The sequence below is a fragment of the Coloeus monedula genome (assembly GCF_965178545.1).
Source record: "Coloeus monedula genome assembly, contig: HAP1_SCAFFOLD_636, whole genome shotgun sequence".
In the NCBI taxonomy this organism is placed as follows: Eukaryota; Metazoa; Chordata; class Aves; order Passeriformes; family Corvidae; genus Coloeus; species Coloeus monedula.
This window is the reverse complement of record NW_028120338.1, coordinates 1-26,487: the sequence shown is the minus strand read 5'-3', so window position 1 is coordinate 26,487 and position 26,487 is coordinate 1. Positions and strand designations below refer to the sequence as shown.

General features: G+C 46.9%; 1 protein-coding gene across 1 annotated transcript; it reads left to right on the top strand.

Annotated features, from left to right (window-relative positions):
* Positions 1 to 482: 482 nt before the first annotated feature.
* Positions 483 to 26,040, top strand: LOC309585849 (cytochrome P450 2G1-like; the record flags this gene model as incomplete). Its single annotated transcript, XM_082303681.1, has 4 exons — positions 483 to 653; positions 8,225 to 8,387; positions 15,500 to 15,649; positions 25,880 to 26,040. Coding segments are annotated over 4 exons (645 nt in total), but the record flags the coding sequence as incomplete, so codon positions are not given.
* Positions 26,041 to 26,487: the final 447 nt, after the last annotated feature.

Here is a 26,487-nt window from a genome sequence, read left to right as displayed (position 1 = left end):
CCCAGCGCTGTCCCCTCCCTGTCCCCACGGTGTCACTGTCCCTGCCACGTCCCCGTGCCACCCTTCCAGGTGGTCTCTGTGTTGTCCCCTCTCTGTCCCCAGCGCTGTCCCCGTGCCTGTGCCACCCTCCCGCTGTCCCCACGTTGTCCCCTCACTGTCCCCGTGCCTGTGCCACCCTCCCGCTGTCCCTGTCAGTGTCCCCTCCCTGTCCCCTTGATGTCCCCACGTTGTCCCCGTGCCCGTGCCACCCTCCCGCTGTCCTCACGTTGTCCCCAGCCCTGTCCCCTTGATGTCCCCGCGCTGTCCCCGTGCCCGTGCCACCCTCCCGCTGTCCCTGTCAGTGTCCCCAGCCCTGTCCCCTCCCTGTCCCCTCCCTGTCCCCTCCCTGTCCCCGGGCACGTCCGGGCAGAGGCCGCTTTTGCGCCACCTCCGCCCCCCCCTTAAAGGCTCGGATTGTCCCCGGAGTGTCGCCAAGGGCCACCATGGCTCCCGTGCTGGTGGCTCTGCTGGCCCTGGTGGCGCTGTCGCTGCTGTCGCTGCTGTCGCGACATCGCGCGATCGCCGCCCGGCTCCCCCCGGGCCCCCCCGCGCTGCCGCTGCTCGGGAACCTCCTGCAGCTGTCCCCGTTCCGCACGCTCCAGTCGCTGCTCAAGGTGGGGATTTGGGCGGAATTTGGGGCGTTTCGGGGAATTTTCGGGAATTTTCGGGAATTTTGGGGAATTTCTAGGAATTTTGGAAAGGTTTGGAAAGGATTTGGGGAGGTTTTAGGGGAATTTGGGGCGGTTTTAGGGGATTTGGGGGAGTTTGGAGTGGATTTGGGACCCCCCTGCACCATCCAGTCGCTGCTCCAGGTGGGAATTTTGGGGATTTCTGGGAATTTCGGGGAATTTCTGGGAATTTTGGGGATTTCTGGGAATTTGGGGGAATTTCAGGGAATTTTGGAAAGGTTTGGAAAGGATTTGGGGGGGTTTTAGGGGAATTTGGGGCGGTTTTGGGGGATTTGGGGGAGTTTGGAGTGGATTTGGGACCCCCCTGCACCATCCAGTCGCTGCTCTAGGTGGGAATTTTGGGGATTTCTGGGAATTTCGGGGAATTTTTTGGGGATTTTGGGGAATTTCAGGGAATTTTGGAAAGGTTTGGAAGGGATTTGGGGAGGTTTTAGGGGAATTTGGGGCGGTTTTAGGGGATTTGGGGGAGTTTGGAGTGGATTTGGGACCCCCCTGCACCATCCAGTCGCTGCTCCAGGTGGGAATTTTGGGGATTTCTGGGAATTTCGGGGAATTTCTGGGAATTTTGGGGATTTCTGGGAATTTTGGGGAATTTCTGGGAATTTTGGAAAGGTTTGGAAAGGATTTGGGGGGGCTTTAGGGGAATTTGGGGCGGTTTTGGGGGATTTGGGGGAGTTTGGAGTGGATTTGGGACCCCCCTGCACCATCCAGTCGCTGCTCCAGGTGGGAATTTTGGGGATTTCTGGGAATTTTGGGGAATTTCTGGGAATTTTGGGGAATTTCTGGGAATTTTGGGGAATTTCAGGGAATTTTGGAAAGGTTTGGAAAGGATTTGGGGGGGTTTTAGGGGAATTTGGGGCGGTTTTGGGGGATTTGAGGGAGTTTGGAGTGGATTTGGGACCCCCCTGCACCATCCAGTCGCTGCTCCAGGTGGGAATTTTGGGGATTTCTGGGAATTTCTGGGAATTTTGGGGATTTCTGGGAATTTCGGGGAATTTCTGGGAATTTTGGAAAGGTTTGGAAGGGATTTGGGGAGGTTTAGGGGAATTTGGGGCGGTTTTGGGGGATTTGAGGGAGTTTGGGGTGGATTTGGGACCCCCCTGCACCATCCAGTCGCTGCTCCAGGTGGGAATTTTGGGAATTTCTGGGAATTTCTGGGAATTTTGGGGAATTTCTGGGAATTTTGGAAAGGTTTGGAAAGGATTTGGGGGGGTTTTAGGGGAATTTGGGGCGGTTTTGGGGGATTTGAGGGAGTTTGGAGTGGATTTGGGACCCCCCTGCACCATCCAGTCGCTGCTCCAGGTGGGAATTTTGGGGATTTCTGGGAATTTCGGGGAATTTCTGGGAATTTTGGGGATTTCTGGGAATTTCGGGGAATTTCAGGGAATTTTGGAAAGGTTTGGAAAGGATTTGGGGGGGTTTTAGGGGAATTTGGGGCGGTTTTGGGGGATTTGGGGGAGTTTGGAGTGGATTTGGGACCCCCCTGCACCATCCAGTCGCTGCTCCAGGTGGGAATTTTGGGGATTTCTGGGAATTTCGGGGAATTTCTGGGAATTTTGGGAATTTCTGGGAATTTCGGGGAATTTCTGGGAATTTTGGAAAGGTTTGGAAGGGATTTGGGGAGGTTTTAGGGGAATTTGGGGCGGTTTTGGGGGATTTGGGGGAGTTTGGAGTGGATTTGGGACCCCCCTGCACCATCCAGTCGCTGCTCCAGGTGGGAATTTTGGGGATTTCTGGGAATTTTGGGGAATTTCTGGGAATTTTGGAAAGGTTTGGAAGGGATTTGGGGGGGTTTAGGGGAATTTGGGGCGGTTTTAGGGGATTTGGGGGAGTTTGGAGTGGATTTGGGACCCCCCTGCACCATCCAGTCGCTGCTCTAGGTGGGAATTTTGGGGATTTCTGGGAATTTTGGGGAATTTCTGGGAGTTTCGGGGAATTTCTGGGAATTTTGGAAAGGTTTGGAAGGGATTTGGGGAGGTTTTAGGGGAATTTGGGGCGGTTTTGGGGGATTTGGGGGAGTTTGGAGTGGATTTGGGACCCCCCTGCACCATCCAGTCGCTGCTCCAGGTGGGAATTTTGGGGATTTCTGGGAATTTCAGGGAATTTCTGGGAATTTTGGGGATTTCTGGGAATTTCGGGGAATTTCTGGGAATTTTGGAAAGGTTTGGAAGGGATTTGGGGGGGTTTAGGGGAATTTGGGGCGGTTTTGGGGGATTTGGGGGAGTTTGGAGTGGATTTGGGACCCCCCTGCACCATCCAGTCGCTGCTCTAGGTGGGAATTTTGGGAATTTCTGGGAATTTGGGGGAATTTTTTGGGGATTTTGGGGAATTTCTGGGAATTTTGGAAAGGTTTGGAAGGGATTTGGGGAGGTTTTAGGGGAATTTGGGGCAGTTTTGGGGGATTTGGAGGAGTTTGGAGTGGATTTGGGACCCCCCTGCACCATCCAGTCGCTGCTCCAGGTGGGAATTTTGGGGATTTCTGGGAATTTCGGGGAATTTCTGGGAATTTTGGAAAGGTTTGGAAAGGATTTGGGGGGGTTTTAGGGGAATTTGGGGCGGTTTTGGGGGATTTGGAGGGGTTTGGAGTGGATTTGGGACCCCCCTGCACCATCCAGTCGCTGCTCCAGGTGGGAATTTTGGGGATTTCTGGGAATTTTGGGGAATTTCTGGGAGTTTCGGGGAATTTCTGGGAATTTTGGAAAGGTTTGGAAAGGATTTGGGGAGGTTTTAGGGGAATTTGGGGCGGTTTTAGGGGATTTGGAGGGGTTTGGAGTGGATTTGGGACCCCCCTGCACCATCCAGTCGCTGCTCCAGGTGGGAATTTTGGGGATTTCTGGGAATTTCGGGGAATTTTTTGGGAATTTTGGGGATTTCTGGGAATTTCTGGGAATTTCTGGGAATTTTGGGAAGGTTTGGAAGGGATTTGGGGAGGTTTTAGGGGAATTTGGGGCGGTTTTGGGGGATTTGGGGGAGTTTGGAGTGGATTTGGGACCCCCCTGCACCATCCAGTCGCTGCTCCAGGTGGGAGTTTTGGGGATTTCTGGGAATTTTGGGGATTTTTTTGGGAATTTTGGGGAATTTCTGGGAATTTTGGAAAGGTTTGGAAAGGATTTGGGGAGGTTTTAGGGGAATTTGGGGCGGTTTGGGGGGATTTGGGGGGGTTTGGAGTGGATTTGGGACCCCCCTGCAGCATCCAGTCGCTGCTCCAGGTGGGAATTTTGGGGATTTCTGGGAATTTTGGGGAATTTCTGGGAATTTCGGGGAATTTTTTGGGAATTTTTGGGAATTTCTGGGAATTTTGGAAAGGTTTGGAAAGGATTTGGGGGGCTTTAGGGGAATTTGGGGCGGTTTGGGGGGATTTGAGGGAGTTTGGAGTGGATTTGGGACCCCCCTGCACCATCCAGTCGCTGCTCTAGGTGGGAATTTTGGGGATTTCTGGGGATTTCTGGGAATTTTGGGGATTTCTGGGAATTTTGGGGAATTTCTGGGAATTTTGGAAAGGTTTGGAAAGGATTTGGGGAGGTTTTAGGGGAATTTGGGGCGGTTTTAGGGGATTTGGGGGAGTTTGGGGTGGATTTGGGACCCCCCTGCACCATCCAGTCGCTGCTCCAGGTGGGAATTTTGGGGATTTCTGGGGATTTCTGGGAATTTTGGGGAATTTCTGGGAATTTTGGGGAATTTCAGGGAATTTTGGAAAGGTTTGGAAAGGATTTGGGGAGGTTTTAGGGGAATTTGGGGCGGTTTTAGGGGATTTGGGGGAGTTTGGAGTGGATTTGGGACCCCCCTGCACCATCCAGTCGCTGCTCCAGGTGGGAATTTTGGGGATTTCTGGGAATTTCGGGGAATTTCTGGGAATTTTGGGGAATTTCTGGGAATTTTGGGGAATTTCAGGGAATTTTGGAAAGGTTTGGAAAGGATTTGGGGGGGTTTTAGGGGAATTTGGGGCGGTTTTGGGGGATTTGAGGGAGTTTGGAGTGGATTTGGGACCCCCCTGCACCATCCAGTCGCTGCTCCAGGTGGGAATTTTGGGGATTTCTGGGAATTTTGGGGAATTTCTGGGAATTTTGGGGATTTCTGGGAATTTTGGGGAATTTCAGGGAATTTTGGAAAGGTTTGGAAAGGATTTGGGGAGGTTTTAGGGGAATTTGGGGCGGTTTTAGGGGATTTGGGGGAGTTTGGAGTGGATTTGGGACCCCCCTGCACCATCCAGTCGCTGCTCCAGGTGGGAATTTTGGGGATTTCTGGGAATTTTTGTTAATTTTCTGGGAATTTTGGGGATTTCTGGGAATTTTGGGGAATTTTGGGGAATTTTGGGGAATTTTGGAAAGGTTTGGGGAGGTTTTAGGGGAATTTGGGGCGGTTTTAGGGGATTTGGGGGAGTTTGGAGTGGATTTGGGACCCTCCTGCACCATCCAGTCGCTGCTCCAGGTGGGAATTTTGGGGATTTCTGGGAATTTTGGGGAATTTCTGGGAGTTTCGGGGAATTTCAGGGAATTTTGGAAAGGTTTGGAAAGGATTTGGGGGGCTTTAGGGGAATTTGGGGCGGTTTTGGGGGATTTGGGGGAGTTTGGAGTGGATTTGGGACCCCCCTGCACCATCCAGTCGCTGCTCCAGGTGGGAATTTTGGGGATTTCTGGGAATTTTGGGGAATTTTTTGGGAATTTTGGGGAATTTCTGGGAATTTTGGGGAATTTGGGGAATTTTGGAAAGGTTTGGAAAGGATTTGGGGAGGTTTTAGGGGAATTTGGGGCGGTTTGGGGGGATTTGGGGGAGTTTGGAGTGGATTTGGGACCCCCCTGCACCATCCAGTCGCTGCTCCAGGTGGGAATTTTGGGGATTTCTGGGAATTTTGGGGAATTTCTGGGAATTTTGGGGATTTCTGGGAATTTTGGGGAATTTCTGGGAATTTTGGAAAGGTTTGGAAAGGATTTGGGGGGGTTTTAGGGGAATTTGGGGCGGTTTGGGGGGATTTGGGGGAGTTTGGAGTGGATTTGGGACCCCCCTGCACCATCCAGTCGCTGCTCCAGGTGGGAATTTTGGGGATTTCTGGGAATTTTGGGGAATTTTTTGGGAATTTTTGGGAATTTCTGGGAATTTTGGAAAGGTTTGGAAGGGATTTGGGGGACTTTAGGGGAATTTGGGGCGGTTTTGGGGGATTTGGAGGAGTTTGGAGTGGATTTGGGACCCCCCTGCACCATCCAGTCGCTGCTCAAGGTGGGAATTTTGGGGATTTCTGGGATTTTTGGGAATTTCGTGAATTTTTTGGGAATTTTCTGGGTTTTTTTAGGGAGTTTGGGGTGAAAATTGGGGATTTTTGGGGCAGATTTAGGGGGTTTTGGGGCGGGTGGGTCTCTCCAGGTGTCCCCGCTCCGCACGCTCCAGTCGCTGCTCCAGGTGGGGATTTGGGGGAATTTTGGCGGTTTTGGGGAAATTCTGGGAATTCTGGGGAATTTTGGGGACTTTCGAGGGTTTAAAGAGGTTTCCGGGGAATTCTGGGGAGGTTTTGGGTGGATTTTAGTAGAATTTGGGTCCATTTGGGGCCATTTTGATGGGATTTGGGTGGATTTTGATGGGATTCGATGGCATTTTTGTGGATTTTGATGGGATTTGGGTCGAATTTTAAGGAATTTTTGTGGATTTTAATGGGATTTGGGTCCATTTCGGGCCATTTTGATGGGATTTGGGGAATTTGGGTGGATTTTGATGGGATTTTGTGGGTTTGAGTAGAGTTTTAAGGGATTTTTGTGGATTTTGATGGGATTTGGGTGGATTTTGATGGGATTTGGGTCCATTTCAGGCCATTTTGATGGGATTTGGGTGGATTTAGGGCCATTTTGATGGGATTTGGGGGAATTTGGGTGGATTTTGATGAGATTTGGGTGGATTTTGATGGGATTTGGGGAATTTGGGTGGATTTTGATGAGACTTGGGGGATTTTGATGGGATTTGGGGGATTTGGGTGGATTTTGATGGGATTTGGGTGGATTTAGGGCCATTTTGATGGGATTTGGGGGAATTTGGGTGGATTTTGATGGGATTTGGGGGGGATTTGGGTCGAATTTTAAGGGATTTGGGGGATTTTGATGGGATTTGGGTCCATTTCGGGCTATTTTGATGCGATTTGGGGGATTTTGATGGGATTTGGATGGGATTTGGGTGGATTTTGATGGGATTTGTGTGGATTTTGATGGGATTTGGGTGGATTTTGACGGGATTTGGGTGGATTTAGGGCCATTTTGATGGGATTTGGGAGAATTTGGGTCATTTTGATGGGATTTGATGGGATTTCTGTGGATTTTGATGGGATTTTGATGGGTTTGGGTCGAATTCTAAGGGATTTTTGTGGATTTTGATGGGATTTGGGGGGATTTTGACAGGATTTGGGTCCATTCCAGGCTATTTTGATGGGATTTGGGAGAATTTGGGTCATTTTGATGGGATTTTGTGGGTTTGGGTCGAATTTTAAGGGATTTGGGTGGATTTTGATGGGGTTTGGGTGGATTTTGATGGGATTTGGGTGGATTTAGGGCCATTTTGATGGGATTTGGGGGATTTGGATGGGATTTGGGTGGATTTTGATGGGATTTTTGTGGATTTTGATGGGATTTGGGTGGATTTTGACGGAATTTGGGTGGATTTAGGGCCATTTTGATGGGATTTGGGAGAATTTGGGTCATTTTGATGGGATTTTGTGGGTTTGGGTCGAATTCTAAGGGATTTGGGTGGATTTTGATGGGATTTGGGTGGATTTCAGCAGGAATTTTTGGGATTTTGATGGGATTTGGGGGGATTTTGACAGGATTTGGGTCCATTCCAGGCCATTTTGATGGGATTTGGGAGAATTTGGGTCATTTTGATGGGATTTTGTGGGTTTGGGTCGAATTTTAAGGGATTTGGGTGGATTTTGATGGGGTTTGGGTGGATTTTGATGGGATTTGGGTGGATTTAGGGCCATTTTGATGGGATTTGGGGGATTTGGATGGGATTTGGGTGGATTTTGATGGGATTTTTGTGGATTTTGATGGGATTTGGGTGGATTTTGACGGAATTTGGGTGGATTTAGGGCCATTTTGATGGGATTTGGGAGAATTTGGGTCATTTTGATGGGATTTTGTGGGTTTGGGTCGAATTCTAAGGGATTTGGGTGGATTTTGATGGGGTTTGGGTGGATTTTGATGGGATTTGGGTGGATTTAGGGCCATTTTGATGGGATTTGGGGGATTTGGATGGGATTTGGGTGGATTTTGATGGGATTTTTGTGGATTTTGATGGGATTTGGGTGGATTTTGACGGAATTTGGGTGGATTTAGGGCCATTTTGATGGGATTTGGGAGAATTTGGGTCATTTTGATGGGATTTTGATGGGTTTGGGTCGAATTCTAAGGGATTTTTGTGGATTTTGATGGGATTTGGGTGGATTTCAGCAGGAATTTTTGGGATTTTGATGGGATTTGGGTGGGGTTTTGGGTGTCCCTGACCCCGCTGCCCGCTCCCAGCTGAGTGACCAGTATGGCCCAGTGTTCACGGTGTGGCTGGGCCCCCGGCCGGTGCTGGTGCTGTGCGGGACGGAGGCCGTGCGCGAGGCGCTCGTGGGGAACCCCGAGGCGTTCGCGGGGCGCGGGCGGATGCCGACCCTGGAGAGCACCTTCAGGGGCTTCGGTGAGACCCCAAAACCACCCCAAAAGAGCCCCAAAAGAACCCCAAAAGAGCCTCAAAAAACACCCCGAAAAGAGCCCCCCAAAACCACCCCAAAAGAGCCCCAAAAAACCACCCCCAAAAGAGGCCCAAAAAACCACCCCAAAAGAGCCCCCAAAAAACACCCCAAAAGAGCCCCCAAAAAACACCCCAAAAGTTTTTAAAAACCTCAAAAATGCCCCAAGACCACCCCAAAAGAGCCCCAGAAACCAAAAGAGCCCCAAAAGAACCTCAAAAGAGCCCCAAAAACCACCCCAAAAGAACCCAAAAAACCCCCCAAAAGAGCCCCAAAAACCACCCCAAAAGAGCCCCCAAAAACCACCCCAAAAGAGTTTTTAAAAACCCCATAAATGCCCCAAAAAGAACCCCCAAAAGAGCCCCAGAAACCAAAAGAGCCCCAAAAGAACCCCAAAAGAGCCCCAAAAACCCCCCCAAAAGAGCCCCAAAAAAAACCCCCGAAAGAGCCCCAAAAACCACCCCAAAAGAGCCCCAAAAACCCCCCCAAAAGAGCCCCCAAAAACCACCCCAAAAGAGCCCCAAAAACCCCCCCAAAAGAGCCCCCAAAAACCACCCCCAAAACAGTTTTTTAAAACACCAAAAATGCCCCAAAACCACCCCAAAAGAGCCCCCAAAACCACCCCAAAAGAGCCTCAAAACCCACCCCAAAAGGGCCCCAAAAGAACCCCAAAAGAGCCCCAAAAACCACCCCCAAAAGAACCCCCAAAAACCACCCCAAAAGAGTTTTTAAAAACCCCAAAAATGCCCCAAAAAGAACCCCAAAAAGAGCCCCAGAAACCAAAAGAGCTGCAAAAGAACCCCAAAAGAGCCCCAAAAACCACCCCAAAAGAGCCCCCAAAACCCCCCCAAAAGAGTTTTTAAAAACCCCAAAAATGCCCCAAAACCACCCCAAAAGAGCCCCCAAAACCACCCCAAAAGAGCCCCAAAAACCACCCCCAAAAGAGCCCCAAAAACCACCCCCAAAAGAACCCCCAAAAACCACCCCCAAAACAGTTTTTTAAAACACCAAAAATGCCCCAAAACCACCCCAAAAGAGCCCCCAAAACCACCCCAAAAGAGCCCCCAAAAACCACCCCCAAAAGAGCCCCCAAAAACCACCCCCAAAAGAGCCTCAAAACCCACCCCAAAAGAGCCCCAGAAACCACCCCCAAAACAGTTTTTTAAGACACCAAAAATGCCCCAAAACCACCCCAAAAGAGCCCCCAAAACCACCCCAAGAGCCCCAAAAACCACCCCAAAAGAGCCCCAAAAGAACCCCAAAAGAGCCCCAAAAACCCCCCCAAAAGAGCCCCAAAAAAAAACCCCGAAAGAGCCCCAAAAACCACCCCCAAAAGAGCCCCCAAAAACCACCCCAAAACAGTTTTTAAAAACCCCAAAAATGCCCCAAAACCACCCCAAAAGAGCCCCAAAAACCACCCTAAAAGAGCCTCAAAACCCACCCCAAAAGGGCCCCAAAAGAACCCCAAAAGAGCCCCCAAAAACCACCCCAAAAGAGTTTTTAAAAACCCCAAAAATGCCCCAAAACCACCCCAAAAGAGCCCCAAAAACCACCCCCAAAAGAGCCCCCAAAACCACCCCAAAAGAGCCCCAAAAGAACCCCAAAAGAGCCCCAAAAACCACCCCCAAAAGAACCCCCAAAAACCACCCCAAAAGAGTTTTTAAAAACCCCAAAAATGCCCCAAAACCACCCCAAAAGAGCCCCAAAACCACCCCAAAAGAGCCTCAAAACCCACCCCAAAAGGGCCCCAAAAGAACCCCAAAAGGGCCCCAAAAACCACCCCCAAAAGAACCCCCAAAAACCACCCCAAAAGAGTTTTTAAAAACCCCCAAAATGCCCCAAAACCACCCCAAAAGAGCCCCCAAAACCACCCCAAAAGAGCCCCAAAAACCACCCCAAAAATGCCCCAAAACCACCCCAAAAGAGCCCCAAAAGAGCCCCCTTTCCCATGGATTTAACCCAATTCTTCCCCATTCCCATGGATTTCCCCCCATTCCCACAGATTTTTCCCCCTTTCCCATGGATTTTCCCCCATTTTCCCAATTTCCCATGGATTTAACCCAATTTTCCCCCCTTTCCCAATGGATTTTTCCCCTTTCCCAGGGATTTTCCCCATTTCCCACCATTTTTCCCCCCATTCCCACAGATTTTCCCCTTTCCCAATGGATTTTTCCCACCGTTCCCATGGATTTTTTTCCCCATTCCCAATGGATTTTTCCCCTTTTCCCATGGATTTAACCCAATTTTTCCTATTTCCCATGGATTTTCCCCATTTCCCACCATTTTCCCCCATTCCCAATGGATTTTTTCCCCTTTTCCCATGGATTTAACCCAATTTTTCCTATTTCCCATGGATTTTTCCCCATTTCCCATCATTTTCTCCCATTCCCAATGGACTTTTCCCCCTTTCCCATGAATTTTCCCCCATTTTCCCCATTTTCCCACGGATTTAACCCAATTTTTCCCCCTTTCCCCATGGATTTTTCCCCCCTTTCCCATGGATTTCCCCCCATTCCCGTGGATTTTTCCCACCTTTCTCAAGGATTTAACCCAATTTTCCCTCTTTTCCAATGGATTTTTCCCCCTTTCCCATGGATTTTCCCCCATTTTCCACCTTTCCCATGGATTTAACCCAATTTTTTTCCCCCATTCCCATGGATTTTTCCCCTTTCCCATGGATTTAACCCATTTCCCACCATTTTTCCCCCCATTCCCACAGATTTCCCTCCATTCCCAATGCATTTTTCCCCTTTCCCATGGATTTCCCCCCATTCCCACAGATTTTTCCCCCTTTTCCCAATGGATTTTCCCCCATTTTCCCCATTTCCCATGGATTTAACCCAATTTTTCCTCCATTCCCAATGGATTTTTTTCCCCATTCCCATGGATTTTTTCCACCTTTCCCATGGATTTAACCCAATTTTTCCCCCTTTCCCATGGATTTTCCCCCATTTCCCATCCTTTGCCCCCATTTCCAATGGATTTCCCCCCATTCCCACGGATTTTCCCCCATTCCAAATGGATTTCCCCCCATTCCAATGGATTTTTCCCCCTTTCCCAATGGATTTAACCAAATTTTCCCCATTTCCCATGGATTTAACCCAATTTTTCTCCTTTCCCATGGATTTTTCCCCATTTCCCATCCTTTGCCCCCATTTCCAATGGATTTTGCCCCATTTCCCATCATTTTTCCCCCCATTCCCACAGATTTTTCCCCCTTTCCCATGAATTTTCCCCCATTTTCCCCATTTCCCATGGATTTAACCCAATTTTTCCCCCTTTCCCCATGGATTTTTCCCCCCTTTCCCATGGATTCCCCCCATTCCCGTGGATTTTTTCCCACGTTTCCCATGGATTTAACCCAATTTTCCCTCTTTTCCCATGGATTTTTCCCCATTTCCCATCATTTTCCCCCATTTCCAATGCATTTTTCCCCTTTCCCATGGATTTCCCCCCATTCCCATGGATTTTTTTCCCCTTTCCCAATGGATTTTCCCCCATTTTCCCCATTTCCCATGGATTTAACCCAATTTTTCCTCCATTCCCAATGGATTTTTTTCCCCATTCCCATGGATTTTTTTCCACCTTTCCCATGGATTTAACCCAATTTTTCCCCCTATCCCATGGATTTTTCCCCATTTCCCATCCTTTGCCCCCATTTCCAATGGATTTTCCCCCATTCCCACGGATTTTCCCCCATTCCAAATGGATTTCCCCCCATTCCAATGGATTTTTCCCCCTTTCCCAATGGATTTAACCAAATTTTCCCCATTTCCCATGGATTTAACCCAATTTTTCCCCTTTCCCATGGATTTTTCCCCATTTCCCATCCTTTGCCCCCATTTCCCATGGATTTTGCCCCATTTCCCACCATTTTTCCCCCCATTCCCACAGATTTTTCCCCCTTTCCCAATGGATTTTCCCCTCCTTTCCCATGGATTTCCCCCCATTCCCAATGGATTTTTCCCCATTTCCTGTGGATTTTCCCCCATTCCCAATGGATTTCCCCCCATTCCCACAGATTTTTCTCCTTTTCCCAATGGATTTTTTTCCCCTTTCCGACGGATTTTTTTCCCCATTCCCAATGGATTTTTTCCCCTTTTCCCATGGATATAACCCAATTTTCCCCCTTTCCCATGGATTTTCCCCCATTCCCAATGGATTTTTTCCCCTTTTCCCATGGATTTAACCCAATTTTTCCTATTTCCCATGGATTTTTCCCCATTTCCCATCATTTTCTCCCATTCCCAATGGACTTTTCCCCCTTTCCCATGAATTTTCCCCCATTTTCCCCATTTTCCCACGGATTTAACCCAATTTTTCCCCCTTTCCCCATGGATTTTTCCCCCCTTTCCCATGGATTTCCCCCCATTCCCGTGGATTTTTCCCACCTTTCTCAAGGATTTAACCCAATTTTCCCTCTTTTCCAATGGATTTTTCCCCCTTTCCCATGGATTTTCCCCCATTTTCCACCTTTCCCATGGATTTAACCCAATTTTTTTCCCCCATTCCCATGGATTTTTCCCCTTTCCCATGGATTTAACCCATTTCCCACCATTTTTCCCCCCATTCCCACAGATTTCCCTCCATTCCCAATGCATTTTTCCCCTTTCCCATGGATTTCCCCCCATTCCCACAGATTTTTCCCCCTTTTCCCAATGGATTTTCCCCCATTTTCCCCATTTCCCATGGATTTAACCCAATTTTTCCTCCATTCCCAATGGATTTTTTTCCCCATTCCCATGGATTTTTTCCACCTTTCCCATGGATTTAACCCAATTTTTCCCCCTTTCCCATGGATTTTCCCCCATTTCCCATCCTTTGCCCCCATTTCCAATGGATTTTCCCCCATTCCCACGGATTTTCCCCCATTCCAAATGGATTTCCCCCCATTCCAATGGATTTTTCCCCCTTTCCCAATGGATTTAACCAAATTTTCCCCATTTCCCATGGATTTAACCCAATTTTTCTCCTTTCCCATGGATTTTTCCCCATTTCCCATCCTTTGCCCCCATTTCCCATGGATTTTGCCCCATTTCCCACCATTTTTCCCCCATTCCCACAGATTTTTCCCCCTTTCCCAATGGATTTTCCCCTCCTTTCCCATGGATTTTCCCCCATTCCCAATGGATTTTTCCCCATTTCCTGTGGATTTTCCCCCATTCCCAATGGATTTCCCCCCATTCCCAGATTTTTCTCCTTTTCCCAATGGATTTTTTCCCCCTTTCTGATGGATTTTTTTCCCCTTTCCCATGGATTTCCCCCCATTCCCAATGCATTTTTTCCCCTTTTCCCATGGATATAACCCAATTTTTCTTATTTCCCATCATTTTCCCCATTTCCCATCATTTTTTCCCATTCCCAATGGACTTTTCCCCCTTTCCCATGAATTTTCCCACCATTTTCCTCATTTCCCATGGATTTAACCCAATTTTTTCCCCCATTCCCAATGGCTTTTTTCCCCCTTTCCCATGAATTTTCCCTCATTTTCCCCATTTCCCATGGATTTAACCCAATTTTTCCCCCCATTCCCAATGGTTTTTTTTCCCCTTTCCCATGGATTTTCCCCCATTCCCGTGGATTTCCCCCCATTCCCAATGGGTTTTTCCCAATTTCCCATGGATTTAACCCAATTTTTCCCCCTTTCCCACGGATTTTTCCCCATTTCCCATGGATTTTTCCCCATTTCCCCCATTTCCCATGGATTTAAACCAATTTTCCCCCCTTTCCCAATGAATTTTCCCCATTTTCCCCATTTCCCATGGATTTTACCCAATTTTTCCTATTTCCCATGGATTTTCCCCATTTCCCATCCTTTCCTCCATTCCCAATGGATTTCCCTCCATTCCCACGGATTTTTCCCCATTTCCCATGGATTTAACCACCATTTTCCCCCATTCCCAATGGATTTTTCCCCTTTCCCATAGATTTCCCCCCATTCCCACAGATTTTTCCCCCTTTCCCATGAATTTTCCCCCATTTTCCCCATTTCCCATGGATTTAACCCAATTTTTCCCCCTTTCCCATGGATTTTCCCCCTTTCCCATGAATTTTCCCCCATTTTCCCCATTTCCCATGGATTTAACCCAATTTTTCCCCCCATTCCCAATGGTTTTTTTTCCCCTTTCCCATGGATTTTCCCCCATTCCCGTGGATTTCCCCCCATTCCCAATGGGGTTTTCCCCATTTCCCATGGATTTAACCCAATTTTTCCCCCTTTCCCACGGATTTTTCCCCATTTCCCATGGATTTTTCCCCATTTCCCCCATTTCCCATGGATTTAAACCAATTTTCCCCCCTTTCCCAATGAATTTTCCCCATTTTCCCCATTTCCCATGGATTTTACCCAATTTTTCCTATTTCCCATGGATTTTCCCCATTTCCCATCCTTTCCCCCATTCCCAATGGATTTCCCTCCATTCCCACGGATTTTTCCCAATTTCCCATGGATTTAACCCAATTTTTCCCCCTTTCCCAATGGATTTTTCCCCTTTCCCATGGATTTCCCCCCATTCCCACAGATTTTTCCCCCTTTCCCATGAATTTTCCCCCATTTTCCCCATTTCCCATGGATTTAACCCAATTTTTCCCCCTTTCCCATGGATTTTTCCCCTTTCCCATGGATTTCCCCCCATTCCCAATGGATTTTTTTCCCCTTTTCCCATGGATATAACCCAATTTTTCCTATTTCCCATGGATTTTTCCCCATTTCCCATCATTTTCTCCCATTCCCAATGGACTTTTCCCCCTTTCCCATGAATTTTCCCACCATTTTCCCCATTTCCCATGGATTTAACCCAATTTTTCCCCCCATTCCCAATGGTTTTTTTTCCCCCTTTCCCATGGATTTTCCCCCATTCCCATGGATTTCCCCCCATTCCCAATGGGTTTTTCCCCATTTCCCATGGATTTAACCCAATTTTTCCCCCTTTCCCATGGATTTTCCCCCTTTCCCAATGGATTTTCCCCCATTTTCCTCATTTCCCATGGATTTAACCCAATTTTTTCCCCCTTTCCCACGGATTTTGCCCCATTTCCCGTGGATTTTCCCCCATTCCAGGTGTGGTTTTCTCGGAGGGGGAGCGCTGGCGGCAGCTTCGGCGCTTTTCCCTGACCGTGCTCCGGGATTTCGGGATGGGCCGCAGGAGCATCGAGAGCCGCATCCAGGAGGAGGCCCAGGAGCTGCTCCGGGAATTCCAGAGCACCCAAGGTGCCAAATTTGGGGGAGATTTGGGGGGATTTTGGAGATGGGAAAAAACCCCACGGAATTATCCCCCCCCCCCCCCAAAAAAATCCCCCGTGGAAATCGGCCCAAAATTATCCCAAAAAAAACCGCGCTGAAATCAGCTCAAAATAGCCCAAAAATCATCCCAAAAACCACCACTGGAATCAGCCTAAAACAGCCCAAAACTGCCCCAAAATCATCCCAAAAACCACCACTGGAATCAGCCTAAAACAGCCCAAAACTGCCCCAAAATCATCCCAAAAACCACCACTGGAATCGGCCTAAAACAGCCCAAAATGACCCCAAAAATCATCCCAAAAACCACCACTGGAATCGGCCTAAAACAGCCCAAAATGACCCTCAAAAATCCCAAAACCCACCACTGGAATCGGCCTAAAAGAGCCCAAAATGACCCCAAAAATCATCCCAAAAACAACCACTGGAATCAGCCTAAAACAGCCCAAAATGACCCCAAAAATCATCCCAAAAACAACCACTGGAATCGGCCTAAAAGAGCCCAAAATGACCCCAAAAATCATCCCAAAAACAACCACTGGAATCAGCCTAAAACAGCCCAAAATGACCCCAAAAATCATCCCAAAAACCACCACTGGAATCGGCCTAAAACAGCCCAAAATGACCCCAAAATCATCCCAAAACCACCACTGGAATCGGCCTAAAACAGCCCAAAATGACCCCAAAATCATCCCAAAAACCACCACTGGAATCAGCCTAAAACAGCCCAAAATGACCCCAAAAATCATCCCAAAAACAACCACTGGAATCGGCCTCAAACAGCCCAAAATGACCCCAAAAATCATCCCAAAAACCACCACTGGAATCAGCCTAAAACAGCCCAAAATGACCCCAAAATCATCCCAGAAACCACCACTGGAATCAGCCTAAAACAGCCCAAAATGACCCCAAAAATCATCCCAAAAACCACCACTGGAATCAGCCTAAAACAGCCCAAAATGACCCCAAAAATCATCCCAAAACCCACCACTGGAATCAGCCAAAACAGCCCAAAATGACCCCAAAATCATCCCAAAAACCACCACTGGAATCAGCCTAAAACAGCCCAAAATGACCCCAAAAATCCCAAAAACCACCACTGGAATCAGCCTAAAACAGCCCAAAATGACCCCAAAAATCATCCCAAAACCCACCACTGGAATCAGCCAAAACAGCCCAAAATGACCCCAAAATCATCCCAAAAACCACCACTGGAATCAGCCTAAAACAGCCCAAAATGACCCCAAAATCATCCCAAAAACCACCACTGGAACCTGCCTAAAACAGCCCAAAATGACCCCAAAATCATCCCAAAAAGCACCACTGGAATCAGCCTAAAACAGCCCAAAACTGCCCCAAAATCATCCCAAAAACCACCACTGGAATCAGCCTAAAACAGCCCAAAATGACCCCAAAAATCATCCCAAAAACCACCACTGGAATCAGCCTAAAACAGCCCAAAACTGCCCCAAAAATCATCCCAAAAACCACCACTGGAATCGGCCTAAAACAGCCCAAAACTGCCCCAAAATCATCCCAAAAACCACCACTGGAATCAGCCTAAAACAGCCCAAAATGACCCCAAAAATCATCCCAAAAACCACCACTGGAATCAGCCTAAAACAGCCCAAAACTGCCCCAAAATTATCCCAAAAACCACCACTGGAATCAGCCTAAAACAGCCCAAAACTGCCCCAAAAATCATCCCAAAAACCACCACTGGAATCAGCCTAAAACAGCCCAAAATGACCCCAAAAATCATCCCAAAAACCACCACTGGAATCAGCCAAAACAGCCCAAAATGACCCCAAAAATCATCCCAAAAACCACCACTGGAATCAGCCAAAACAGCCCAAAACTGCCCCAAAAATCATCCCAAAAACCACCACTGGAATCAGCCTAAAACAGCCCAAAATGACCCCAAAAATCATCCCAAAAACCACCACTGGAATCGGCCTAAAACAGCCCAAAACTGCCCCAAAATCATCCCAAAAACCACCACTGGAATCAGCCTAAAACAGCCCAAAATGACCCCAAAAATCATCCCAAAACCACCACTGGAATCAGCCTAAAACAGCCCAAAATGACCCCAAAAATCATCCCAAAAACCATAACTGGAATCAGCCTAAAACAGCCCAAAATGACCCCAAAAATCATCCCAAAAACCACCACTGGAATCAGCCTAAAACAGCCCAAAATGACCCCAAAAATCATCCCAAAAACCACCACTGGAATCAGCCTAAAACAGCCCAAAATGACCCCAAAAATCATTCCAAAAACAACCACTGGAATCAGCCTAAAACAGCCCAAAATGACCCCAAAAATCATCCCAAAAACCACCACTGGAATCAGCCTAAAACAGCCCAAAACTGCCCCAAAAATCATCCCAAAAACAACCACTGGAATCAGCCTAAAACAGCCCAAAATGACCCCAAAAATCATCCCAAAAACCACCACTGGAATCAGCCTAAAACAGCCCAAAATGACCCCAAAAATCATCCCAAAAACCACCACTGGAATCAGCCTAAAACAGCCCAAAATGACCCCAAAAATCATCCCAAAAACCACCACTGGAATCGGCCTAAAACAGCCCAAAATGACCCCAAAAATCATCCCAAAAACCACCACTGGAATCAGCCTAAAACAGCCCAAAACTGCCCCAAAAATCATCCCAAAAACCACCACTGGAATCGGCCTAAAACAGCCCAAAATGACCCCAAAAATCATCCCAAAAACCACCACTGGAATCAGCCTAAAACAGCCCAAAATGACCCCAAAATCATCCCAAAAACCACCACTGGAATCAGCCTAAAACAGCCCAAAATGACCCCAAAAATCATCCCAAAAACCACCACTGGAATCAGCCTAAAACAGCCCAAAACTGCCCCAAAAATCATCCCAAAAACCACCACTGGAATCAGCCTAAAAGAGCCCAAAATGACCCCAAAAATCATCCCAAAACCACCACTGGAATCGGCCTAAAACAGCCCAAAATGACCCCAAAAATCATCCCAAAAAACTGCAATGGAATCAGCCTAAAACAGCCCAAAATGACCCCAAAAATCATCCCAAAAACCTGCAATGGAATCAGCCTAAAACAGCCCAAAATGACCCCAAAAATCATCCCAAAATACCCCAAAAATGATCCCCAAAAAATCATCCCAAAAAACTGCAACGGATCCACCCCAAAACCGCCCCAAAATACCCCAAAAACCACCCCAAATCTGCCCCAAAAATCATCCCAAAAAACCACACCGAAGCCACCCCAAAACTGCCCAAAAATACCCCAAAAACCATCCCAAAAATATCCCCAAAATGCTCAAAAAACATCCCAAAATGATCCCAAAAAATCTTCCCAAAAAACCGTAACAGAACCACCCCAAAACTGCCCCAAAATACCCCAAAACCCACCCCAAAACTGCCCCAAAATCATCCCAAAATACCCCAAAAATGATCCCCAAAAAATCATCCCAAAAAACCATAATGGAGCCACCACAAAACTGCCCCAAAATACCCCAAAATCATCCCAAAAAATCATCCCAAAAACCGGACCAGAATCACCCCAAAACTGCCCCAAAATACCCCAAAAACCACCCCAAAACTGCCCCAAAATCATCCCAAAATACCCCAAAAATGATCCCCAAAAAATCATCCCAAAAAACCGTAACAGAACCGCCCCAAAACTGCCTCAAAATACCCCAAAATCATCCCCAAAAATCATCCCAAAAACCGGACCAGAATCACCCCAAAACCACCCCAAAATACCCCAAAAACCACCCCAAAACTGCCCCAAAATCATCCCAAAATACCCCAAAAACCATCCCCAAAAAATCATCCCAAAAACCGGACCAGAATCACCCCAAAACTGCCCCAAAATACCCCAAAATGATCCCAAAAAATCATCCCAAAACTGCACCGGAATCAGCCCAAAACCACCCCAAAATCACCCCAAAACCGCCCCAAAAATCCCCCAAAATCCCCCAAAATCACCCCAAAACCATCCCGGAAATCCCCGACAACTTTTTGGGATGGTTTTGGGGTATTTTTGGGGCGATTTTGGGGATATTTTTGGGGTGATTTTGGGGGATTTTGGGGTATTTTTGGAGCGGTTTTGGGGTGGTTCCAGAGGTGCTTTTTGGGAAGATTTTGGGATCATTTTTGGGGTATTTTTGGGGTATTTTTGGGGCAGTTTTGGGGGATTTTGGGGGTATTTTGGGTTGATTTTGGGGTGGTTTTGGGGTGGTTCCGGTGTGGTTTTTAGGGATGATTTTTTGGGATCATTTTTGGGGTATTTTTGGGTATTTTTGGGCGGTTTTGGGGTGGCTTCAGTGTGGTTTTTTGGGATCATTTTTGGGGCAGTTTTGGGGTGGTTTTTGGGGTATTTTGGGGCGGTTTTGGGGTGGTTCCGGTGTGGTTTTTAGGGATGATTTTTTGGGATCATTTTTGGGGTGGTTTTGGGTATTTTTGGGCGGTTTTGGGGTGGCTTCGGTGTGGTTTTTTTGGGATCATTTTTGGGGCAGTTTTGGGGTGGTTTTTGGGGTATTTTGGGGCGGTTTTGGGGTGGTTCCGTTGTGGTTTTTAGGGATGATTTTTTGGGATCATTTTTGGGGTATTTTTGGGTATTTTGGGGCGGTTTTGGGGTGGTTCCGGTCTGGTTTTTAGGGATGATTTTTTGGGATCATTTTGGGATATTTTTGGGATGGTTTTTGGGGTATTTTGGGATGATTTTGGGGCAGTTTTGGGGTGGGTTTTGGGCTATTTTGGGGCAGTTTTGGGGTGATTCTGGTCCGGTTTTTGGGATGATTTTTTGGGGTGGTTTTGGGGTATTTTGGGGCAGTTTTGGGGCGGTTCCGTTACGGTTTTTTGGGATGATTTTTTGGGGATCATTTTTGGGGTATTTTGGGATGATTTTGGGGCAGTTTTGGGGTGGTTTTTGGGGTATTTTGGGGCAGTTTTGGGGTGATTCTGGTCCGGTTTTTGGGATGATTTTTTGGGGTGGTTTTGGGGTATTTTGGGGCAGTTTTGGGGTGGCTCCGTTATGGTTTTTTGGGATGATTTTTTGGGGATCATTTTTGGGGTATTTTGGGATGATTTTGGGGCAGTTTTGGGGTGGGTTTTGGGGTATTTTGGGGCAGTTTTGGGGTGATTCTGGTCCGATTTTTGGGATGATTTTTTGGGATGATTTTGGGGTATTTTGGGGCAGTTTTGGGGTGGCTCCGTTATGGTTTTTTGGGATGATTTTTTGGGGATCATTTTTGGGGTATTTTGGGATGATTTTGGGGCAGTTTTGGGGTGGTTTTTGGGGTATTTTGGGGCAGTTTTGGGGTGGCTCCGTTATGGTTTTTTGGGATGATTTTTTGGGGTTGATTTTGGGGTATTTTGGGGCAGTTTTGGGGTGGCTCCGTTATGTTTTTTTGGGATCATTTTGGGGATCATTTTTGGGGTTTTTTTGGGGGGTGGTTTGGGATATTTTTTGGGGTGTTTTTGGGGTATTTTGGGTTATTTTTGGGGTGGTTTGGGGTGGTTCCGTTGTGGTTTTTTGGGATGTTTTTTTGGGATAAATCTTGGGGTATTTTTGGAGCAGTTTTGGGGTATTTGGGGATATTTTTGGGGTGGTTTGGGGGTGATTTGGGGGTATTTTGGGGTATTTTTGGGGTGGTTTTTGGGGTGATTTTGTAGGTGGTTTTTGGGATGATTTTTTGGAGATCATTTTTTGGGGTGTTTTTGCAGCAGTTTTGGGGTATTTTTGGGGTGATTTTGGGGTGATTTTGGGGTATTCGGGGTGGTTCCGATGTGATTTTTTGGGATCCATTTTTGGGGTGTTTTTGGAGCAGTTTTGGGGTGATTTTGGGGTATTTTTGAGGTATTTTTGGGGCGGTTTTGGGGTGGTTCTGTTGTGACTTTTTGGGATGATTTTTCGGGATCGTTTTTGGGGGTATTTTTGGGGCAGTTTTGGGGTGATTTGGGGGTATTTTTGGGGCAGTTTTTGGAGTGGTTCCTGAGGGGTTTTTTGGGATGACTTTTTGGGATCATTTTGGGGTGATTTTGGCGCGGTTTTGGGGTGGTTTCGTTGTGGTTTTTGGGATGATTTTTCGGGATCGTTTTTGGGGTATTTTTGGGGCAGTTTTGGGGTGATTTGGGGGGTATTTTTTGGGATATTTTTGGGCTGTTTCCAGAGGGGTTTTTTTGGGATGACATTTTTGGGATGACTTTGGGCTGATTTTGGCGTGGTTTTGGGGTGATTTTGGGGTATTCGGGGTGGTTCCGATGTGATTTTTTGGGATCATTTTTGGGGTATTTTTGGGGCAGTTTTGGGGTGATTTTGGGGTATTTTTGGGGGTATTTTTGGGCTGTTTCCAGAGGGTTTTTTTTTTGGGATGACGTTTTTGGGATGACTTTGGGCTGATTTTGGCGTGGTTTTGGGGTGATTTTGGGGTATTTTGGGGCGGTTTTGGGGTGGTTCCAGAGGGGTTTTTTCGGGATGACTTTTTGGGATCATTTTGGGGTATTTTTGGAGCAGTTTGGGAGTGATTTGGGGTTTTTTGGGGCGGTTTTGGAGTATTTTGGGTTATTTTTGGGGTGCTTTGGGGTTGATTCTGGTCTGATTCTTTGGGATGATGTTTTGGGATTATTTGGGGGTATTTTGGGTTATTTTTGGGGTGGTTTTGGGGTGGTTGTGTTGTGGTTTTGGGGATGATTTTGGAGATCTTTTTTGGGGTATTTTTGGGGTGATTTTGGGGTGATTTTGGGGCAGTTTTTGGAGTGGTTCCTGAGGGGCTTTTTGGGATGACTTTTTGGGATCATTTTGGGGTGATTTTGGCGCGGTTCTGGGGTGGTTCCGTTGTGGTTTTTGGGATGATTTTCGGGATCGTTTTTGGGGTATTTTTGGGGCAGTTTTGGGGTGATTTGGGGGTATTTTGGGGATATTTTTGGGATCATTTCCAGAGGGGTTTTTTTGGGATGACCTTTTGGGATCATTTTTGGGGTATTTTTGGGGTGATTTTGGGGTGCTTTGGGGTATTTTTGGGATGGTTTTTGGGGTGATTTTGGGGTATTCGGGGTGGTTCCGATGTGATTTTTTGGGATCATTTTTGGGGTGTTTTTGGAGCAGTTTTGGGGTGATTTTGGGGTATTTTTGAGGTATTTTTGGAGCAGTTCTGGGGTGGTTCCGTTGTGGTTTTTGGGATGATTTTTTGGGATCGTTTTTGGGGTATTTTTGGGGCAGTTTTGGGGTGATTTGGGGGTATTTTTGGGGCAGTTTTTGGAGTGGTTCCTGAGGGGTTTTTTGGGATGACTTTTTGGGATCATTTTGGGGTGATTTTGGCGCAGTTTTGGGGTGGTTTCGTTGTGGTTTTTGGGATGATTTTTCGGGATCGCTTTTGGGGTATTTTTGGGGCAGTTTTGGGGTGATTTTGGGGTATTTTTGAGGTATTTTTGGGCTGTTTCCAGAGGGGTTTTTTTGGGATGACGTTTTTGGGATCATTTTTTGGGTTGATTTTGGCGTGGTTTTGGGGTGATTTTGGGGTATTTTTGGGGCGGTTTTGGGGTGGTTCCAGAGGGGTTTTTTCGGGATGACTTTTTGGGATCATTTTGGGGTATTTTGGAGCAGTTTGGGAGTGATTTGGGGTTTTTTTGGGGCGGTTTTGGAGTATTTTGGGTTATTTTTGGGGTGCTTTGGGGTTGATTCTGGTCTGATTCTTCGGGATGATGTTTTGGGATTATTTGGGGTATTTTGGGTTATTTTTGGGGTGGTTTTGGGGTGGTTGTGTTGTGGTTTTTGGGATGATTTTGGAGATCTTTTTTGGGGTATTTTTGGGGTGATTTTGGGGTGATTTTGGGGCAGTTTTTGGAGTGGTTCCTGAGGGGCTTTTTGGGATGACTTTTTGGGATCATTTTGGGGTGATTTTGGCGCGGTTCTGGGGTGGTTCCGTTGTGGTTTTTGGGATGATTTTTCGGGATCGTTTTTGGGGTATTTTTGGGGCAGTTTTGGGGTGATTTGGGGGTATTTTGGGGATATTTTTGGGATCATTTCCAGAGGGGTTTTTTTGGGATGACCTTTTGGGATCATTTTTGGGGTATTTTTGGGGTGATTTTGGGGTGCTTTGGGGTATTTTTGGGATGGTTTTTGGGGTGATTTTGGGGTATTCGGGGTGGTTCCGTTGTGATTTTTTGGGATCATTTTTGGGGTGTTTTTGGAGCAGTTTTGGGGTGATTTGGGGTATTTTTGAGGTATTTTTGGAGCAGTTCTGGGGTGGTTCCGTTGTGGTTTTTTGGGATGATTTTTTGGGATCGTTTTTGGGTATTTTGGGGGCAGTTTTGGGGTGATTTGGGGGTATTTTTGGGGCAGTTTTTGGAGTGGTTCCTGAGGGGCTTTTTGGGATGACTTTTTGGGATCATTTTGGGGTGATTTTGGCGCGGTTTTGGGGTGGTTCCGTTGTGGTTTTTGGGATGATTTTTCGGGATCATTTTTGGGGTATTTTTGGGGCAGTTTTGGGGTGATTTGGGGGTATTTTTTGGGATATTTTTGGGCTGTTTCCAGAGGGGTTTTTTGGGATGACATTTTTGGGATGACTTTGGGCTGATTTTGGCGTGGTTTTGGGGTGATTTTGGGGTATTCGGGGTGGTTCCGATGTGATTTTTTGGGATCATTTTTGGGGTATTTGTGGAGCAGTTTTGGGGTGATTTTGGGGTATTTTTGGGGGTATTTTTGGGGCTGTTTCCAGAGGGTTTTTTTTGGGATGACGTTTTTGGGATGACTTTGGGCTGATTTTGGCGTGGTTTTGGGGTGATTTTGGGGTATTTTTGGGGCGGTTTTGGGGTGGTTCCAGAGGGGTTTTTCGGGATGACTTTTTGGGATCATTTTGGGGTATTTTTGGAGCAGTTTGGGAGTGATTTGGGGTTTTTTTGGGGCGGTTTTGGAGTATTTTGGGTTATTTTTGGGGTGCTTTGGGGTTGATTCTGGTCTGATTCTTTGGGATGATGTTTTGGGATTATTTGGGGGTATTTTGGGTTATTTTTGGGGTGGTTTTGGGGTGTTGTGTTGTGGTTTTTGGGATGATTTTGGAGATCTTTTTTGGGGTATTTTTGGGGTGATTTTGGGGTGATTTTGGGGCAGTTTTTGGAGTGGTTCCTGAGGGGCTTTTTGGGATGACTTTTTGGGATCATTTTGGGGTGATTTTGGCGCGGTTTTGGGGTGGTTTCGTTGTGGTTTTGGGATGATTTTTCGGGATCATTTTTGGGGTATTTTTGGGCAGTTTTGGGTGATTTGGGGTATTTTGGGGATATTTTGGGATCATTTCCAGAGGGGTTTTTTTGGGATGACCTTTTGGGATCATTTTTGGGGTATTTTTGGGGTGATTTTGGGGTGCTTTGGGGTATTTTTGGGATGGTTTTTGGGGTGATTTTGGGGTATTCGGGGTGGTTCCGTTGTGATTTTTTGGGATCATTTTTGGGGTGTTTTTGGAGCAGTTTTGGGGTGATTTTGGGGTATTTTTGAGGTATTTTTGGGGCGGTTTTGGGGTGGTTCTGTTGTGGCTTTTTGGGATGATTTTTCGGGATCGTTTTTGGGGTATTTTTGGGGTGATTTGGGGGTGATTTGGGGGTATTTTTGGGGCAGTTTTTGGAGTGGTTCCTGAGGGGTTTTTTGGGATGACTTTTTGGGATCATTTTGGGGTGATTTTGGCGCGGTTTTGGGGTGGTTCCGTTGTGGTTTTTGGGATGATTTTTCGGGATTCATTTTTGGGGTATTTTTGGGGCAGTTTTGGGGTGATTTGGGGGTATTTTGGGGATATTTTTGGGATCATTTCCAGAGGGGTTTTTTTGGGATGACCTTTTGGGATCATTTTTGGGGTATTTTTGGGGTGATTGTGGGGTGCTTTGGGGTATTTTGGGATGGTTTTTGGGGTGATTTTGGGGTATTCGGGGTGGTTCCGATGTGATTTTTTGGGATCATTTTGGGGTGTTTGTGGAGCAGTTTTGGGGTGATTTTGGGGTATTTTTGAGGTATTTTTGGGCTGTTTCCAGAGGGGTTTTTTTGGGATGACGTTTTTGGGATCATTTTTTGGGTTGATTTTGGCGTGGTTTTGGGGTGGTTTTGGGGTGATTTTGGGGTCTTGCAACCCCAAAAAAGCCCCAAACCACCCCAAAATCCACTTTTTCTTGGGAAAACCCCCAAACTTGCGGGATTTTGCCCCAAACCAGGGAAGCCCTTCGACCCCACGTTCCGGCTGAGCTGCGCCACGTCCAACATCATCTGCTCCATCGTTTTCGGGCAGCGCTTCCCGTACCAGGATCCCGAATTCCTGCAGCTGCTGCGCTTCATGAACGACAGCTTCCGGGAGATGAGCACGGCCTGGGCGCAGGTGGGGTTTTGGGGATTTTCGGGGATTTTTGGGGATTTTTTGGGGATTTTTGGGGATTTTTTGAGATTTTTTGGGGATTTTTTGGGGGTTTTTTGGGAATTTTGAGGATTTTTTGAGGGATTTTTGGAGATTTTTTTTTTTTTTTTTTTTTTGGGGGGATTTTTTGGGATTTTTTTGGGACTTTTTGGGATTTTTTGGGGGATTTTTGGGGATCTTTTGGGATTTTTTTGGGATTTTTTGGGGTTTTTTTGGGGATTTTTGAGGATTTTTGAGATTTTTTGGGATTTTTTGGGGATTTTTTGGGGATTTTTGAGGGATTTTTCTGAGATTTTTTGGGGATTTTTTGAGGATTTTTTGGGGATTTTTTTGGGATTTTTGGGATTTTTTTGAGGGATTTTTTGGGATATTTTTGGGGGATTTTTGGGATTTTTTGGGGATCTTTTGGGA